General features: G+C 29.0%; 9 protein-coding genes across 9 annotated transcripts; 4 read left to right on the top strand and 5 right to left on the bottom strand.

The window, feature by feature from the left end:
• Positions 1-20: 20 nt before the first annotated feature.
• cand_018830 (uncharacterized protein) lies at positions 21-1,137 on the bottom strand (the record flags this gene model as incomplete). The annotated part of the gene is made up of 2 exons (XM_067212116.1): positions 21-627; positions 728-1,137. 2 exons carry the CDS (start codon positions 1,135-1,137, stop codon positions 21-23), a joined length of 1,017 nt encoding a protein of 338 aa, XP_067066413.1.
• A 759-nt stretch (positions 1,138-1,896) lies between these two features.
• On the top strand, positions 1,897-5,490 carry cand_018820 (HEAT repeat family protein; the record flags this gene model as incomplete). The annotated part of the gene is made up of 1 exon (XM_067212115.1): positions 1,897-5,490. The coding sequence occupies one exon, from the start codon at positions 1,897-1,899 to the stop codon at positions 5,488-5,490; it is 3,594 nt and encodes a 1,197-aa protein (XP_067066412.1).
• A 663-nt stretch (positions 5,491-6,153) lies between these two features.
• cand_018810 (phospholipase carboxylesterase family protein) lies at positions 6,154-7,230 on the top strand (the record flags this gene model as incomplete). Its single annotated transcript, XM_067212114.1, has 1 exon — positions 6,154-7,230. One exon carries the CDS (start codon positions 6,154-6,156, stop codon positions 7,228-7,230), a length of 1,077 nt encoding a protein of 358 aa, XP_067066411.1.
• A 658-nt stretch (positions 7,231-7,888) lies between these two features.
• cand_018800 (TCP-1 CPN60 chaperonin family protein) lies at positions 7,889-9,769 on the top strand (the record flags this gene model as incomplete). The annotated part of the gene is made up of 1 exon (XM_067212113.1): positions 7,889-9,769. The coding sequence occupies one exon, from the start codon at positions 7,889-7,891 to the stop codon at positions 9,767-9,769; it is 1,881 nt and encodes a 626-aa protein (XP_067066410.1).
• A 186-nt stretch (positions 9,770-9,955) lies between these two features.
• cand_018790 (uncharacterized protein) lies at positions 9,956-11,122 on the bottom strand (the record flags this gene model as incomplete). The annotated part of the gene is made up of 1 exon (XM_067212112.1): positions 9,956-11,122. One exon carries the CDS (start codon positions 11,120-11,122, stop codon positions 9,956-9,958), a length of 1,167 nt encoding a protein of 388 aa, XP_067066409.1.
• Positions 11,123-11,300: 178 nt separating this feature from the next.
• Positions 11,301-12,739, bottom strand: cand_018780 (protein kinase domain-containing protein; the record flags this gene model as incomplete). The annotated part of the gene is made up of 2 exons (XM_067212111.1): positions 11,301-11,617; positions 11,695-12,739. 2 exons carry the CDS (start codon positions 12,737-12,739, stop codon positions 11,301-11,303), a joined length of 1,362 nt encoding a protein of 453 aa, XP_067066408.1.
• A 269-nt stretch (positions 12,740-13,008) lies between these two features.
• Positions 13,009-13,815, top strand: cand_018770 (uncharacterized protein; the record flags this gene model as incomplete). The annotated part of the gene is made up of 1 exon (XM_067212110.1): positions 13,009-13,815. The coding sequence occupies one exon, from the start codon at positions 13,009-13,011 to the stop codon at positions 13,813-13,815; it is 807 nt and encodes a 268-aa protein (XP_067066407.1).
• Positions 13,816-14,165: 350 nt separating this feature from the next.
• cand_018760 (uncharacterized protein) lies at positions 14,166-15,688 on the bottom strand (the record flags this gene model as incomplete). Its single annotated transcript, XM_067212109.1, has 2 exons — positions 14,166-15,489; positions 15,615-15,688. 2 exons carry the CDS (start codon positions 15,686-15,688, stop codon positions 14,166-14,168), a joined length of 1,398 nt encoding a protein of 465 aa, XP_067066406.1.
• Positions 15,689-16,108: 420 nt separating this feature from the next.
• Positions 16,109-18,781, bottom strand: cand_018750 (adaptin family protein; the record flags this gene model as incomplete). The annotated part of the gene is made up of 1 exon (XM_067212108.1): positions 16,109-18,781. The coding sequence occupies one exon, from the start codon at positions 18,779-18,781 to the stop codon at positions 16,109-16,111; it is 2,673 nt and encodes an 890-aa protein (XP_067066405.1).
• Between the last annotated feature and the right edge of the window lie 226 nt (positions 18,782-19,007).

Here is a 19,007-nt window from a genome sequence, read left to right as displayed (position 1 = left end):
TTTGGAATATACAAAATTCCCTAGTTATCAAGTTTCCAAGTTAAAAGAGTTTTATCATAAAAACTACATGACATTCCAAATGTAGTATTATCTCTATTAAACATTTCAATACCATATACAATAGAAGTATGTGATGGACTTAATGGACTTAAATTCTCTAATGAAGCATATAAATCACGGATCTCATTATTTTCATCCTTGGATAAAACATCAAATCCATAATGACATTCTGCTAAACCTATGAAATTGCCAAATATTTTTATTCTCCAAACCCCACAATTTATTTTATATTCATATATTGCATTATCCAATTTCCTTATGTCCCAATATCGAATATATTCGTCGTATGATCCTGTCCAAAATGAAGTTTCATTACATGATGGGGTAATACAAGTAATACCCATATTATGACTTGTAGTATTTTTTGCAATAGAAGAAGTAAAATTACATCTTATGTCCCATATTGCTAAAATACAATCATCTGCACCTGTTGCAATTATATTTTCATTTTTAATAAATGAAAGAGTCCATACTTCAGATTTATTGTGAGCATTAAATTCTCTTTCTAAATATGTCATATCTTTAACAATACAAACTCTTCCATCAGATAAACTAAAACATGCTCGTCTAAAAAATAAAATGTAAAAGAAAGGGATATTTAAAATAATAATATTAATATTAAAGGAATATATAAAAATATTTTTTTTTTTTTTCTTAAAATTCTTACCTTATATCTTTTTGGCCTAATATATCCATATCTAATCCTATTACAGAACTATTAGGACACCTCCCAGTCTCAATCTTTGATGCAAGATTAAATAATTTATTATTTCCATATTTGTAGAGTCTAAGAGTTCTATCAGAACAAATACAAACCAAGCCTATTCCTTGTAGAGTGCTCTTATCCCACATGCAATTTAAAACACCTGTCCCAGTATTAATGAAGATATTTGAACATGTACTTTTTTTTTGTATCAGATCTTTAGTATTATAAAGTGATATTCCACCAATTCTTTCTTTATTTAATTCATCCAAATTATACATTCCAACAGCTAAGATTTCCTCATCCTTATTTAAAGCCAGACAATCAGCAGGATATAAACACTCTATGGAGCTTAAAATACTTAAATTATTCATTACAGTTATAAAAGAAATCTATATAATTTAACAATAAGACAACAAATTATAATGAAGATTTATCACTTTCCCGGGAGATGATATTGAATTTGGCTACTAATACATATATATATATATATATATATTTAAAATAGATCCAACTATTCCTTTACTCATAAATAAAGACTTGCCTAAATTATATTTGTAGTGATATAGTAAAAGTTCAATTATAACCTATCTAACAAAACATGTGATTATCTTCTTGGTTAACAATAAAATTTCTGTAAGAAACCCTAAAATAATTATATATGTAACCTTACAACAGATATATATATCTAATTAGACTTTAATTTAAGCGTTTTTGGGACCAAATTTAATGGAAGATAAAGTGAAGATAGAGAAAATATACCAATAAATATATTTAGTTACTAAATCTATTATTAATATTTTTTAAGAGCTCAAGCTTAACCAATAAATATCTTATATATTATTCCATTAAAGCTTAATAATATACCTTTATTCCTTTATTTCAGTTTTCTTGATTAAATGATAATATTTGATTTATTAGAAAAAAAAAAAAAAAAAGAAAAAAAACACGCGTTATACATTAAAAGCGTATTTTTGAAAAAAAAGTAATGGCGCCTGATAACTTTAGACACTGGGAAGAATAATATAAACTTAAGAGAGAAGAGATTAAGAGAAGGAAGTATCAAATTTATCATTAGTTAGCTAATATGAAAAGAGATGATAGTTACTTGATCGTATTTATCAAGCGCTGAAATGCTGTCAACTTCAATTGGCAAGTCTTCTTTGTCAGTAGAAAGGCAAAATTTCGACCGTCTTACTCTGAAGTCTTCTGAGTATTACAGCCCTCTAGAGAGAGCTATCAAGTATTCTAACTCAAAAGTCGTCTTACAGCGTCTAGTAGTTATTAGGGAATTCATTGATATTTGTCATAGTATTGGATATAACAAAGCAACAGCCACACTATTACAGATTACTAATCGTCTTGTACAAGATACTGAAGAAAGTGTCAAGACAGGAATATTAAGTATTCTGGGGGATTTAGCAGGCTTTTTAATCCAATCTGATCCTGATGAGGGCTATGAACTTGTTGTTAGTAATTTAGTACCTTTAGTAAAGAGTATTTTGATTGATGATGATTCTATACTTGGGTATGGTGTAAAAGAAGCTGCTTGTGAAGCAGGTATAATCCTTTGTTCACATTTACGTCATATTGATAGAGTACAATATATTCTTTCTATTTGTCTTAATTTGGCTAATGATATTGATCATGAAGATTCACGCTGTTTAAGTGCATGGATGTTGAATGGAATTGCAGAATATTTAGGGAAAGATATATGCAAGCAATACATAATACCCCAAATAAAGTGTTTAGCTGATGATCCAAGTTTCCGTGTTAGGAAATTTACAGCTATGAATTTATGTGAAATTGTACGTATTACTGAAGAATTTGATAATATATTTGTAATATTTAATAAGCTAATTAATGATAACAATAATTCCGTTAGATTATATGCTTGCAAATCACTTTTAGGATTTTTCAGTTACTTTAAGATTGGAGATCTTGGTGAGACTATCAAGACTATCTTATCATCATTATTAATTGATACAGATCCATGTATTAGATTGGAATGTTTTAAACAACTAGGACCTTTGATTATTCTCTTTCCAAGTCCTGATTGTGTTCCTAAAGATTTAATAGATATATTTGTAAATATGGATAAACTTGACCCTGAATATGCAGAAAGATCAATTGACTCATCTAAGATTGGAAATTTAGAATGTGATACTGAATTTAATGAAAGGGTATATAATTTAACAGAATACTCCAATGAAACTGAAATTTTGGGTTTTAATTTGAGAAATTTTACAGAACAGAAGATGGCAAATCCATCTAACTCAATGTTAAACCAACGTTATGGTTTTCATTATGATTCAATTTCACTTTTTAGAGAAAAGAAAGGTAGTACTGATGATTTAATTACACTTTTACCTCTTGGAAATAATATGAGTTTTACATTTAAGAAACTAGATGGTGATAATCCTGCTTTTTTTTGTTCATATTCATTTGCAACTTTATTTTCTTTTATGAGATCTACTTATTGGCCCGATTTTTCCAATTTATTATCTAGAATAATCAGTCATCCTTCCCCATCAGTTAGGTTTCCAGTAGCTGCATCAATATCATTAATCTTAGCTACTAGCCTTTCTTGTGGTATTGAGAATCATGCATGTACTGTTACAAGTAATCTACCTCAATATGATTTATCTACTAAAAATAATGTAATGGAATCAAATCAAAGCAATTCAAGTATATATCTTGGACAATCATCAGTTTCAAGTTCATCTACAAAAGAAAATGTAGGATTAATTGGGCTAACACCTCAAAATAACATGTTCTATAGTAATATAACTAGATCTCCAGCAAAGAATATTATTGCTGGGAATCAATTTAGATTACCTTGTGTACAAGGATGTAAATATAAATATGAACGTTTACCATTACTATTGGATTTAGTAAGTAAATTATTAGAAGATAATGATACATATATTAAACGGGCAATGTATGGTTGTTTATCAGATATTGTAAAATGTTTACCTTTTGAACATAATCTTGAATTAATAATCAAGAAGCTTCCAAATATACTGAATAAATGTAGGAATGATTGGAGATGTAGAAATATTTTGGCTATACAAATTCGCAAGATTTGTATTGAACTCTTTGTAAAAAATAAGGAATCTATTAAAGATTCTAAGTTTCCAAAAGGTGATATTACAGATAATTTACTTTTGGGAAGATACACTAGAGAGTATATATCTCCAGTAGCATTTTCTTTATTACTTGATCCAGTATCCACTGTCAGGATGACTGCAATAAACTGTATATCATCACTATTAAGATTATCATCACCATTTATATGGTTTTTTTTCCAAAATGGAGGGACAATACAGGAACTACCTGCACAACTTAAACCTAAAAATAGTCATTGGAATTCGAAAAGTGTTAATTCTAATAAAAATACTTCAAATGAAAATATTTGTTTAAGGAAAACAGATGATTTAACTTCAGTAAAGTCATTCTCAAAAGTTCCTTTAACAGAAAGTACATCCAAGATTTTATCAGAACCAAAGAATTATAAATCACTGAATTTGGACAATTCTAATATTATTGGTTGCAATATAAACTCTCCAGATGATTTAAGAACTAAAAAACTGCATAATTTACTGGTTATGGAAGAAAAGTTAGAAAATTATGATTTAAAGAGTGAACTATCCCTAATATGGTGTATCCTAAAATCTTTTGCTATTTCTCCCAAGTATTATCATAGACAAGAATATGTTAGGATGTGTGATCGTTTTATACGTGATGTTCCACGTGGACTATTCAACACATACTTTCTAACACCATTAGTTTTACTTACTTTAGATCCAGTGAGAAATGTCCGTAGCATATTATTACGAATTATTGGTCCACATATTAAAGAAACTGGTAGATTAGCTCAATGTGGAAATCTTGTAACTGCTTGTAAGCTTCTAAATAATACAGAGAATGATATTGAAACTAGAAAATATCTTGCTAATCTCAATTTCCTTCCAAAAAGTGCTTTAAAGCGTTTTGAAACTTTATCTTGGAAAGATATTACTAGCATAGCAGAACGTGAAACAACAGACTCTAATACATCTCCAATATATAATACTTTATCTAATAAAGATACTTTGAAAGATTGGAATGAACAACCTTTAATTAAGTGCTTTAATCAATATTGGAATGATGTTATTGGCTCACAATGGTGCGTTGATAATGTTCCAGGATCTGAATTGATCTCTGCATCTTCGAAATTTCTTGAACAAATCAGGAAGCCCTACTATTCTTTTGAAAGATGTTTTGATTTGACTCTTGAATATGAAATGATGATGTTAGAAGTTAGACCGAACTTTTCACCTACAAATTCATTTTCCTGTGCACCTATAATTGGTTATGATACCAATGTTTTAGATTATGAACCATATAGTGGATCTCACAATAATAAATGTTCAATAATCCCTCATCGTATAGGACTTAGTAGAAGACTCCTGAATAACGATCAGTTCTATACTCAAGTTTTGAATGTACTTTATAGACCAGGAATCCCTAGGAGTGCTGCTAAATTCATATGTCCTATTGGGGCTGAATACAATGATAATGAGATGATAGAATCAGAAGAGGAGACAATAATTGAGACAAAGAAACCTGAATCCAATACAGCAGAACAAACTAGAGATATATGTGATCAGAAACTTCATGCTGCTTCTAGGAAAATATTCATGATTGATATTGCAAGAGCAGCAACAGAAGATATATTTTCATAATTGTTTATCACTAGATAGCATAATATTTATTCTAGGTTTTGTGAAATATTGATCATAATTTTACATTAAGTAAATAACTTAGTAATACCTATAGAGTGTAAGTATATAAATCGGATGAAATATTGTAAGATTATCTAGATATTTTTGACTTAATTCATGTATAATTCATATACATTATTGTACATTTACATTATTTAGACTGAGCACTAACCATATTTTAAAGATCCAAAGTCAAAATGTTATCTCTGCTTATCTGGTATCTCGGTCTGGAGAATTTTATCAGCTTTTTTTAGTATAAAATCAATAGATCTCTGTTTTTCTTGAACATCTAAGGTATATATTAGTTGTTGTACATTATTATAATGTACCTTATTTAGAGATTCCAAACCCTCTAAAATTGAATATAGTAATGTATTCTCAATCTTGTTAGATGCACTATCCATTATATATACAATATAAATAAATCCACTTTATAAGAAATTATATTGAAACCAGCCTTAGTTATATATATAAGCTCTATACTGTATTGTTATATTTACCGCCTTAATGCCTAACTGGATCTAAAAAATTGGCACTACTTTAAGAGACCTTAGATGTTCTTTTTGAATTTCTAATAAATAACTTTAGCAGTGTCGACTTTTTTATTTGGATGAGTTTATTATAATGAATAATAGAGAATATGAAGATGTTACAAACTTAGGAACGACAAATGTCAATGACAAAAGTAAAAAATTACCCAAAGTACCAATAGTAGCTGCTTTTTGTTGCTTAACTATTCTAGGGTTACGAAAGCGTATTACTAATGCATTTACATTTGTTCCTCCTAAACGATCTGGTTTAATTTTGAAGACACTTAGCCTGAAATCAGATATTAATGAAGCAGTTTTATTTACCAAATATAAATCTGAGCAAATATTTATAAAAGCACTTAATGGAAATCAAAAACAGCTTTCACTATTAGCAAGTGGTTTAAATCTGAATATTTATCTTATATGGCTTCCAAGTGGAAGATCAAAGATTCCAATTTCTTGTTTACACATTATACCAACTGGGGAAGATATAGAAGACCCACAACTATTACCACTTATTATTTTTAGTCATGGAAATGCTACAGATATTGGTTACATTTCAGGATGGCTTATAAGACTTTCTGCAAAATTAAAAATGCAAATTTTAGCTTATGATTATAGAGGATATGGAATATCATTTGGTAAACCATCAGAAAATGGTATAATTGCAGATATAAAATCTGTATATAAATATGCATGTAATGAACTAAAGATTCCTACTCAGAAAATTTTCTTACTAGGACAAAGTATAGGATCAGCTCCTTCACTTTCATTAGCTGTTCATTTGAGTAAAAAACAGAAAAAGCTAAAAGATGATACTACTAGACGTCTCCTAGGAGGTATTATTATTCAATCTGGGATATTATCAGGTTTAAATGCTCTTCTAATTCCAGAATTTAATATATCTGTTCCATTTGATGTTTTCAAAAATTATAAAAGTATAAAGAAAATTGTGTTTCCTATAATGTTGTGTCATGGACTTAATGATCAAATTATTAATATTGAAAACGCATTTCAGTTATACAAAAGTGCTAAGAAGAATGTTAATAATATACCAATAACAGTATGGTGGATTGATGGTGCAAACCACAACGATCTAGAAATTGTTGCCAAACAAGAATATTTCCAGAAAATCAGATTATTTATAGAAGAATCAATTGACATATTATAATTAACCCAATTTTGGTCATTTCTAATAAACATTAAAGTGTTATATTATTATTGACAAGACAACGAAACATGATACTTGATACTTTTAAACTGGTGTATAATACCTAACATTACAATTACCTTCCTCTAATTATATAGGAGTGAACCAACTCAATTTAGTATAGCTCTTATCTCTGTATAAATAATTTGTGAACTTTGCAGTGAAATCGTTAGCTCTTATTTAATATTGACATAGATTACAGATAATACAAAATTAGTCAGATTAACTAGTTATGTTCAAATCACCATTATTAATAAATAGAATCCAATATTTCCAATAATAAGTATATATAGTGTGTGATATAAATACATAGCGATTGCTATTGAGGCAATATTCGCTTTATTAGTTATTCATTTCTACTAAACTTTAACTTTTTTCTTAATATTAACCTTATTAGACGGCTATATTTTGCAAGCCAACTCTACCCGCCCAAAAAAAGTAATTGATTTCGTCTCATTTTTTGGCGCCTTATATAGATACTTATTGCACCTTTTAAATTTTCGAGTGTGTGCCATAATAAAGGATAAACAACATTAAGAATTTTAGTTCAACCGAAATTTATCTTTACAAGTTAGATTTTGTTACAAATTTAACTGTCTTACTTTTTTTAAGATAAGAGATGTCTATATTATCGACACTGTGCAACTCTACTCTAAATACACTTCGTAACCTCAAATTTACAAAGATTGGGTGCAGATATGCTAGTACTTCAAAAGAAATAAAATTTGGAAATTCCGCTCGCAAACAAATGCTAAAAGGGGCTAATTATTTGGCAGATGCAGTGGGAGTAACACTAGGTCCTAAAGGGCGTAATGTAGTTATAGAACAAAGTTTTGGAGGTCCGAAGATAACTAAGGATGGAGTAACTGTTGCTCGTTCAATTGAGTTTCAAAGTAGATCTATGAATCTAGGTGCACAATTACTGAGGAATGTTGCATCTATAACTAATGATATAGCTGGAGATGGCACTACAACCGCTACAGTTCTTGCAAGAGCAATATTTCGCAGTGGTTGTGAGAAAGTTGATGCTGGTTTAAATCCCATGGACTTATTGCGTGGAATTAATATTGCTGTGAAACATGTAATAGAGGAACTAGAACTTTTAAGCCAACCAATTAAGACACAAGATGATATACTAAATGTAGCAACAATAAGTGCAAACAATGATCCAAAAGTTGGATGCTTAATCGCAGAAGCATATGAAAAAGTAGGAAATTCGGGAACAATAAATGTCATTGAAGGAAAGACAACTCAGTGTGAATTGGAGTTAGTAGAAGGTTTTAAATTTGATCGTGGTTATATATCTCCATACTTTATCACAAATACAAAGTACCAAAAAGTGGAATTAGAAAATCCCTATATATTTATATTTGAGAAGAAGTTGAATAATATCAAGACAATACTACCATTATTGGAGCATATATTATCAGTTAGAGTTCCTTTATTGATTATAGCTGAAGATATTGAAGGAGAGGCACTAGCAACTATGATAGTTAACAAACTTAGACTTAATTTACAGATTTGTGCAGTTAAAGCTCCTGGATTTGGTGAACAGAAGAGAGCTTTATTAGAAGATATAGCAATTTCTGTAGGAGGAAAAGTTATTAGTGATGATTATTCAGATATAAGAATAGATGAGTTAACAGCCCAAAATATTCAAAATTACTTGGGAAGATGTAAAAGCGTCTCTATAACAAAAGATGAAACAATTATAGTGGAGGGTCAAGGATCAATAGATGATATTAATATACGATGTAATCAATTAAAGACACAACTTGATGAAAATAAAAGCTTATCAGAATATGAAAAAGACAAAATACAAGAGAGGTATGCGAAACTTACAGGTGGTATTGCTTTAATAAAAGTTGGTGGATATTCTGATACAGAGATTTCTGAACTAAAGGATAGATTTATTGATGCATTGAATGCTACTAAATGTGCACTAGATCAAGGTATTGTACCTGGTGGAGGATCAGCATTACTTTGGGCCTCAAGGAACTTACAACATCTTATTAAGTCCCAAGTAAGTTCAAGTGGGATAATTAGTGAAACTCATTCTCAAGGTAGCTTACTTGATGCAGACTTAATGTATGGAGATTCATTAAGTGGTAAAAAATCTCTAAAAGAAGATGATGCAATTAAAAATTATGATATGGCAATGGGAGTAAAAATTATTCAAGAGGCATGTCAAGTCCCATGCCGTATGATTGCATCAAATGCTGGATATGAAGGTGCAGTAATTATTGGAGAGTTACTTAAACAGTTTACAAAAAATAAAAAGTATGCTGGATTTGATGCTCAAACTGGAACATATGTTGATATGATCCAAGCCGGTATACTGGATCCAACAAAGGTTGTGAAATCAGGATTATGTGATGCTGCTAGCATAGCATCACTCATGACTACAACTGAAGCTGCAATCTTTGATGCTGAAGATAAATCTAAAGATAAAATGACACATGGAAATATCCCTAATGGAATCAACGATAATTTCTATTAAAATATACAGAACATGAATACGAGAAATATAATTGTTTTCTGTATATACTATTGCAGCTAACAAAATTCGGATTCAATGAGAGATTCATTCATAATTCCTAACTTAGAATTTAATTTATTATTATTTAGTGTATTTTGTTGAACTCATAAAGTGTTATTTCAATGGTTACAATTTAAAAATTAAGAATTATACACTTTTGTTTACATATATACTATCATAGATAAATTTACTAACCTCTTTAATTAACTTCTTTGTCTCATTACCAGTTTTAAAACTAAAGTGTCCTCCATCTAAAGCAAGAATACGAGTGCAATTTACACACTTCTTGTCAATTTTAGCTGCAAATTCAATAACTTTAGTGATATTTAAGAAACAGTCGCTCATAGCAGGAAGTAACAGAATAGGAATATCGACATATTCTGCTTTTAATGTTGGATTTGTATGCTTCAACATATTCCACAGGGATCTTGCAGGAGTTAAGTTGACCCAATTATTTAATAAATTAGACTTTTCATCTCTAATCCTAATATTTTCCCATTCTTTATAATCAGTATCAGACAACTTCATTACTGAAGTTCCCACTTTTGAAACTATAGGAATATTTAATGATATATCTTTAAAAATTACACTTGAAATCTTATCTAAAACTACCAGTATTAATGAATTCAAAGTATTCTGAATACCACGTATTTGGATATGTTCAAGTACTGATATTTTATTTAAAAAAGGAATATGAGCTACTATACAGTGAATTAGAGGACTTGGGGTTCCCGTTATCATCTCTTCTCTTACATCTGAATATGTTAAGAAGACCATTCCTCCTGCAAAAGATGTTCCCCAAAGACAAAGTGACTTTCTAGCACTATTGTTAGTCTGGTTCAATAAATAATCAATCTCATCATTGTTATATATGTAATCTATAGCACTTTTTATTTCATTTCTTTGTTTAATAGGGTCAATAAGATTCCTTGGAGTTCCTTCTGATCCTCCAAAGTGAGAATAATCAAATATAAATGTTGCAATTCCATTACTACAAAGTAAATTAGCATAGTGAACATATATATTAAAATCTTTTTGTGTACCTAGACCAACTGCCATTAGAATAACAGGTCTAACTGCAGATGAGTCTTTTTGAATACTTGGTCTATATAACCACGCATGAAGCTTATCAGATGATTTAGATTCAAAATAATGATTAGTTCTAATACAATATTGAATTTTAACTTCATTATTATCTTTAATAAATTTATATGGTCTAGTTTGAGTTACAACTATCACACTCCTAAGTGTATAAAGTGTATAGGAAACAAGACCAATTATACATCCCAAATAAAAGAATGTTGATGAAAACATTACTATATTTATTTAAAAAAAAAACCATTATTGCAATCCAAGCGCTTGTCAAATCTTATTTTCGGTAAGTTAAAGTGTATTTGATATCTATTGGTTACTAATAAAGAATGAATGACACATTACTTCAAATTTCCGATTGAAAATTTTAAACTAATTACTGTTATCGCATATAAAATCACTAATCAGTTAATTTAAGTTCTAAAAATCGCTTAACTTCCTGTATTGATAATCTCTCTTTAGGATTAGGATTTAACATATTTTGTATTAATAACTTCGTTTCCTCTGTTACATCTATATTATAATTAAGATTTGTTTTAGTTCTTCTTATTGAATCTAAAAGTTCCCGAGATGTTGTTCCATAATAAGGTAATTTTCCAGTTAGTAAGCAATATAGAAGACAACCAAGTGACCAAATATCCCTTTTATAACCACTTACTCCTTCCTCAGGACATTTCAAAGTAAAACATTCAGGTGGAATAAAAACTAAAGTACCCTCTAAAGTTAAAATATATATATATATATATATATATACTATGTAGAAATTAGATGTATTATGAATGCTAGATACTTACCTGAATCATATATACAAGATTTCTGATCTACAACTACAGCTGAATTAAAGTCTGCTAGCTTAACTATAGGAAATAAATTCTTTTGAGGTTTAACCTTTAATTTATTTGGCTTGAATTTTGGTCCAGTATCCAATAAAAGTGTATTAAACATTGGTATCTTATTTGCTTTATTATTTTGGGTACAATCAAGAGATTCTCTTATATACTCAAGTAAGCATACTTTCGAATTTTTTTTTAAAAACTCATTAAAAGAATCCCTTGCTAATTTAAGGCTCGTAAATGTTGGTGCATCGTGCCAAAGGCAGATATCTTCAAAAGATGAATTGGAAGATATTTGGGAACAAATATCTGAATCACTATCCACTCGAGAACTATCAACTGACAAGTAAACTGCATAGTCTTCCAGAGATTCACTAGCTAAAATGTTATCAGGTTTAATATCCTTGTGTACAACATTGTTACAGTGAAGGTATTCTACACAGCTAACTATTTGAGAAAAAATCTTAAGAGCAATATGTTCAGGATATATAAATAAATTCTGATTCCTTTTTGCTGAATAACTACAGGTCTCTTCATCCCAGTACATTATTGAAAATGGTAGATACTCTTGGACGGAAATTATTTGGTTTGAATTAGGTAATTCTATTACTTCATATACATTAACTATATTCGTATGATTAAGAAAACTCATCATTAAACACTCTATTAAAAATCTCTGATACATTGAAATTACAATATATTCACCAGATTCATAATAAATAACGGATCTATGCGACTTTAAACATGATAAAAGCCCAATACGGAGAGTTCTTAAATATACTTTACCCTCTGACTCTAAAAGTATACTCTTACATTTATAAGCCCTAAAAAAGCTACCTTGACCCAAAAATCCTTCTCTAGAAAGATCATAACAGTACTCATTTATACAGAATTTATATAAGTAGTCAAAGAGAGGGTCTTTGCTATTATCTTCACCTCTGGTATGTAATTTCCAAAGAAACCCCATAAAATTATATTTAATAGGGCATATTTCCTGATTATTCATAATAAATTTTCTATATATAAGATTTAATATATATAAGATCTAATATGTCTCTAGTCCAAGGTGTTTATTACTATCTTATTCCGAAATCTATAAATTACTGCCAATAGACCCCCCTTTCATAGATACCTACATGCGGCACAATTGTGGCGCCCATCCGTACAATAATCTTTGTTACCCCCCCTAAAAAACTTTTAGCTGCACACCAATATCAGTCAGTAAGTAGATTTTTTTATCTTGATTTATAAAATTTAATTCTAGGATTATTTACAATGTCAGAAAGAGAATCTTCCCAATTAAGTACAGTTTTAGGAAAGATAGAGACTTTCCTAATTAGCAAAGAGGAGGGGGACTTTTCAGTTCCTAACTTAATATCAATCTCTTTGGGATATTCTAAACCTATATACAACCGTACTGTAGAAATGCTTGGGAACGGAAAGAATGCAATCATGGAGAATGTTGAATGGGTACCATATCATCGTTCATATATAACGACTGAAGAAGCTGTAGATATAGCCTCTTCAACTATCGAGGAAGTTAGAAATAATGAAAGTAACTTTACAGAGAAATATGAAGAAAAATTAAAAGCAAATAGAGTAATATTCTCATATCCTAGATTTAGAAAGGGTTCAATTTCAACTTTTTTTGCCTATGCTACTAATAAAATACGAGACCTTCCTATTTTGTCACATATTTTCAATCTAACAACATGGGGTCTTGAAAATATCAAAGATATAGAACCAACTATTGTAGAGCGAAGTACTGAAGCCTACAATTACACTCGCAAATTATGGATTGATTTAAGACTATATGTAGATCAACTTATTTTGTATATACGTGAATATGGATTATTCTTTATTGATAAGTGTGGATCTGTAATTGTCGGTATTAGAAGTGATCCTTTTGGGTATCCAAAGGAGGTTTTAATTTTCACATTAAATATGGCTAAATATGGTACTGACAAAGTCTTTGGATGTGAAAAAAGGGAATTTCTTACAAGTAAGCTACATTCCGGTATAGATTTATTGAAGAATTTCGGAACTTCATATTGGGATAAAGTTACCTCCAAAACCCAATAAATAAAGGCAATACTTTGTATTATAGAAGAATGAAGTTATATTTCAGATTTAGATCCACTAACTCTAATCTAATAATAATATATTTTGGAAGTTATATCTGGTATTTACTAATTTGGCCTCTATTTATGGAGATTTACTGACTTTTTTTTCTTATAGAATTTTATTAAGGTATTATTTTTCGTTCAAGGTATTTTTTTCTGAATAGACCCGATAATATTGTCAATATTTGGCTTTATTTACTTGGTATTATTCTATAAAGTTAAATAAGGACCTCATGAAGTTTATCTTATTTAATATTTAATTCACTACAAATAATACTAGATAAAATTGAATATATAAATTGAACTAAACTAGTTTGAAAATAGGATATTTCTTCGTTTCTTCCTTAATAAACTTTCTTTGTACTCTAAATACTTTATAAAGTCATGTCTAGACTTCCAGATAACAAGAAATATGACTATCTTCCACATGAAGTTAAAGAATGTGAATATTTTCGAGAAATTTCTTAAGTCGCTTTCTTCTGAGCTTATATTCCAGGCAGGAAAGTACATAATCATCCAAACTACATCCAAGATTAACGATGCAAGAATACTGAAGAGTATATACTGAAAATTTGTTTTATTCCATCTTGTAGAATTATAGTTATCTGTCCCTAAATCACACCAAAATATGTAACTTGTAATTAAACTATCTAGAAAACAAGATCTAGTTGCACTTGCAATCCATTGAAGGCAGAAGGATATAAATATAATATACTTGTATAAAATTGTAGGATGATTAATCTTAAGTTGAGTAAGAATAACATCAATTTTATCAGCAATATATTCAGGAATAGCATCAATATAAAAGCTTAAGTTTTCACTATTATCTTTAGGTAGAAATGGTTCATCTAATAATTTCAATTCTTGCTGATATATCGACATATCATTCAACTTTTGATCACGTTTTTGTTTGAATTCTCTCACATAGCTTTTATATAAAATATATCTTGAGTATAACCATTGACATGATACTAATAAGCTACCAACTACTTCATCTCCACTAATGCTATACATATCTTTTTTAATTTCATGTCTCCTTTGATCTGCCAAATCTTCAATAATAATGTTAGTTTTAGCTATACAATCATAAAAGTTAAATAATCTAATAATTAAGTCACAAGATTCTAAATCACTTGTCTGACCAATTTCAAAACTAAAAAGTTCATTCCAAAATATAGTATTCTCATCTTCAATACTTTTCCATTGTGTATCAATAACTTGTTCTTGACATTCCAAATTTATCTTATATCGAGTCTCCATATTAATCATATATATTGGCTCAAAGCTTACAATTTGTATAGTTAATTTGCTTTGAGAACAATATTTGTTTTCCTCAGTTTCATATCTTCTTAGGTTATGTTCTGCTTGGTGTCTAAGTTGTTCTAATGCCTCAAATTCCTTATTACAAGTATCCAACATTGTTTGAAGCTCCCATCGACGTTTAATATAACTCTCTTTAAGCTGTTTACCATTACACCTATCAGGATGAGTCATATTCACAGATAAGAAAATTTTTTTCACCATCTCAGTACTGAAAGGTATTCCAGATTTATGGATTTTATTGATAATCTCTGATAATGAATAATACTCATGATCCTTAATATCCATTAATGTAAAGTATTCATTTAGATCTCTGAAAATATTAATATCATTTCATAAGAAATATCAGATCTTCATTAGATAATGATGGCTACTTTTAAGAACTTTTATTTACTGTTTTATAGCCATGAAATTACTATAGTACTCCACTAAACTTACCGAGTGAATTGTTGTAGTTGAGTTTCTCTACTTTTCTGTATAATTATTGCATCTGCAAATTCTAAGTTATCCATCTTTACCTTAAAAAAAACCTTGTATTTCTCCCCATGTATTTGCAGAAGTGTTTCTAGGATGGGAACTAAATTTATCGCCAAAAGTGGTATCGATTGAGCATGAAAACATTATTTAGGCGGTGAGGAAGTTTACCTAAAAACTAGGTACGAACCCCGTGGTAATACAGAAAAGTAAAATGAAAATATGAACCTTAATAGCTAATGTAATATTGATATTTATATCTATTAAGTATCTAAAAGTATACTGCTATAGAATTTCAAGATATATAGACATTAGTCAAATTATATTAACTAGAATTGACTAGACATCCCTGGAATTTTAGCCTTCGTACAATTTATAATCTATTGATTAGATATTGTATACACAAATAAATAAAATAAATCAATATGAACTCCAATATATCCCAAATATGTTTAAGATTAACCTCCAAATTTAACTAAATATTGCTGAAAAGGGATTTTTATATGATTCCATGTTATATTTGCAGCATCTTTCCCATCATGTTTATCACCTTTTGGTGAAGCTTTGATACAACATTCAAGCAGATAGTAGTTATGCAAAGTAGTTGATTGAAATATAAGTTCTGCAAAGCAAGGAATCTCAGTTTTGTTAGTGAAGTCTTGGATAGTGCAGAAGATATACATTTTATATATTTTATCATCAAATTGACCTGATGCCATACAATAGATATTTTGATTTACCAAATCGTTTTCTATATTATCTAGAAGTGTACACATCTCAGTATTTGAAGGCAATTTAAGATGTCTCTTCATTGCCATAGTTGTACTTAATTTGTCCCATTTCTCTTCAAATATATTAGGTTGCATACTAATCGATGCTTTTAAACAATAGTTAGGTATTTGAGCCATATTTAAGTTATTTCCAGCCAAATATTGTATTTTATTGTTAGTTCTATTCTCTGTTTGAGTACCAATTGAATCTATGACATTGTCATTAGTAATATAATTTCCTTTTAAGTGTATCGTCTTCCCTACATCCAGATCATCACTCAAAATTACTTCAAAAGTATTGAATTTTTCTATTAAGTCAAAATAATTCCATTTATCCACAAAATCAGTTAATATATCTTGTGCAGTAATATTTGTTTGTTTTGCTTTATCTATACTAAAATATTCACTAGCTTTTCCATTAAAACTGAATATTTCCTTTGCTAGTTTATAGTCGTATTGCAATAACCTGTAATAAAATAATGCTTGATCTTTAATATCAGGGTTATTGCATTTTTCTATCATATAACTAAATAGCTCACCCAAAATATCTTGGCAGTATACAGGATTAAAAAAAAATATACGACAGCAACTAATCAACATTGTATTCAGCAATTTTGGTAGTATAGTATTTGAATAGTTATCTAGATTAGAATTATTCAAGATATTATCAGCAATATATTCAAAAATAAGGATTGCATCCTCATTTAATTCATGAATAAATTGTCCAATAATCCAACATAATGATGCAATCCCTACTGATTCAAGGGATAATCTGTAGACTAAATCAAAGTCTATAGAAAGTCTTATTGCCTCAATAAATAATGATGGATATATTTGTAATAACATTTCTATTGATTCTATTGATGAACTCACTATATCTTCATAATCAGAAAGTAATAAATCACATAAATAATTTATGCAAGTTGTAGCCATAAGATCAGTGGATACAGATACTGAGTCATCATCATTTGTAATTAATCCATATTTGCAGTTCATATACTTTAAAAAAACTAATGATAATGAATAAATAACTTTAGGAGCTATATCTGTATCTTTTAATTCATATACACAGTGGTAAAGCTCTTCAATTATCTCCAATACATATTCTTGTGATGATACAAATACAATTAGATCTAATTTTATAGATTTAATGTAACCAGGGTCACCACAACGTACAAAAAACTGTCTGAACTCATTTTCAAAGCATTTCATCATATCCATTTCACTTTTATCATCATTGATAAAATCCTTATATTTATCTTGTATACAAGTTGTATATTTTGCTTGAAAGTTACAAATCTGTGAAAATAGAAATCTCAAGTGAATATATACAATATATGATATCTCGGGAATAGAAGTTGAGGCTATAGTTATTAATGGACCTTTTAGACGCTGTATTACTTGATAATATAATTTTCTATTAGATTTTGTCATGTACAAGAATAGCTGTGTACAAGTTAATAGGACAGTAGCACTAGAATAACGACTTCTATCATCTAGAAGGTTTAGTATATCATATATTTCTGAAGAAATATACTCTCGGTTTTCTTCTAAATTTTCTACTAAATTATTATTATTTCTATTCTTATTTATTAAAGTAGGTATATATGATAATGTTAGTTGAAATATTGAGAATTGCCCCCATTCATTAAAAGATTTTATTCTATTTAATAATTGGAAAAGTAGATGCTTCGTATAAAATAGTCCACCACTTTCTAAATTCATTTCATTTAGTACATATACTAAATTAATTGATGCTTGAGGATCAATCTCACTATAAATCATATCATTTAAAATTTTTTGTATTTGAGTTCGTTTAAATTCATCCTTAGCATAATGATAAAATTTTAAACAACCCATTATGGCAGTTTTCCTAACATAACCAACATGATCATTTAACCCATTTATTAAAATTTGTTCAATATATTCCAAAGAAATAGGAATTCTCAAAGAACAAAAACTTCTCAAAGCCAAACAACGAATTACAGGATCCTCATCCTGGCAATCTTTGCGTAATGTATTTATTGTAAGTAGTGCAAGTTCAGAATTACTCTCAGCATAATGTGTCAAATATAGATAAACAATCTTCTTTTCTACTGGATCCTGAGTTGCACTAGCTAGTACCATTTGACTATACAAGCTTGAAACATCTATACCCAAAGTTATATAAGCTATTACTTTTTGAAAAACCTCTATTCTCTTTTCTCTATCTCGAGTATTTATTACCTGTTTGAGTTTATCAAATAGTTCTTTAACTTCACCTCTACGGTGATCCACAAAGAACTCATTACTGGACCTATAAGTAGAAATATTTGGTACAACTGCAGTTCCTCCATAGTTTATTGGACCTCCTTGTCTCATTAAAAGTTAATATTACTAAGATTTATATTCCTAGGACTTTTATCTATAATAGAAGTATCAAATAAGCTCCCTTAAGTACCTTATATTCCACACTTTAAATGGCAAGCGGGTCATGAGGGTGCATTTTACACGTTTTATAGTATTAATTATTAATAAACAGAAATCAAAATTAAATATTGTATACAAGAAAATAAGAGAAAAGAAAATATAATACTATAGGGTTTCA

Source organism: Cryptosporidium andersoni, assembly GCF_001865355.1.
Source record: "Cryptosporidium andersoni isolate 30847 chromosome Unknown contig_25, whole genome shotgun sequence".
NCBI lineage: Eukaryota > Apicomplexa > Conoidasida > Eucoccidiorida > Cryptosporidiidae > Cryptosporidium > Cryptosporidium andersoni.
This window is presented reverse-complemented; position numbering and strand designations above follow the sequence as displayed.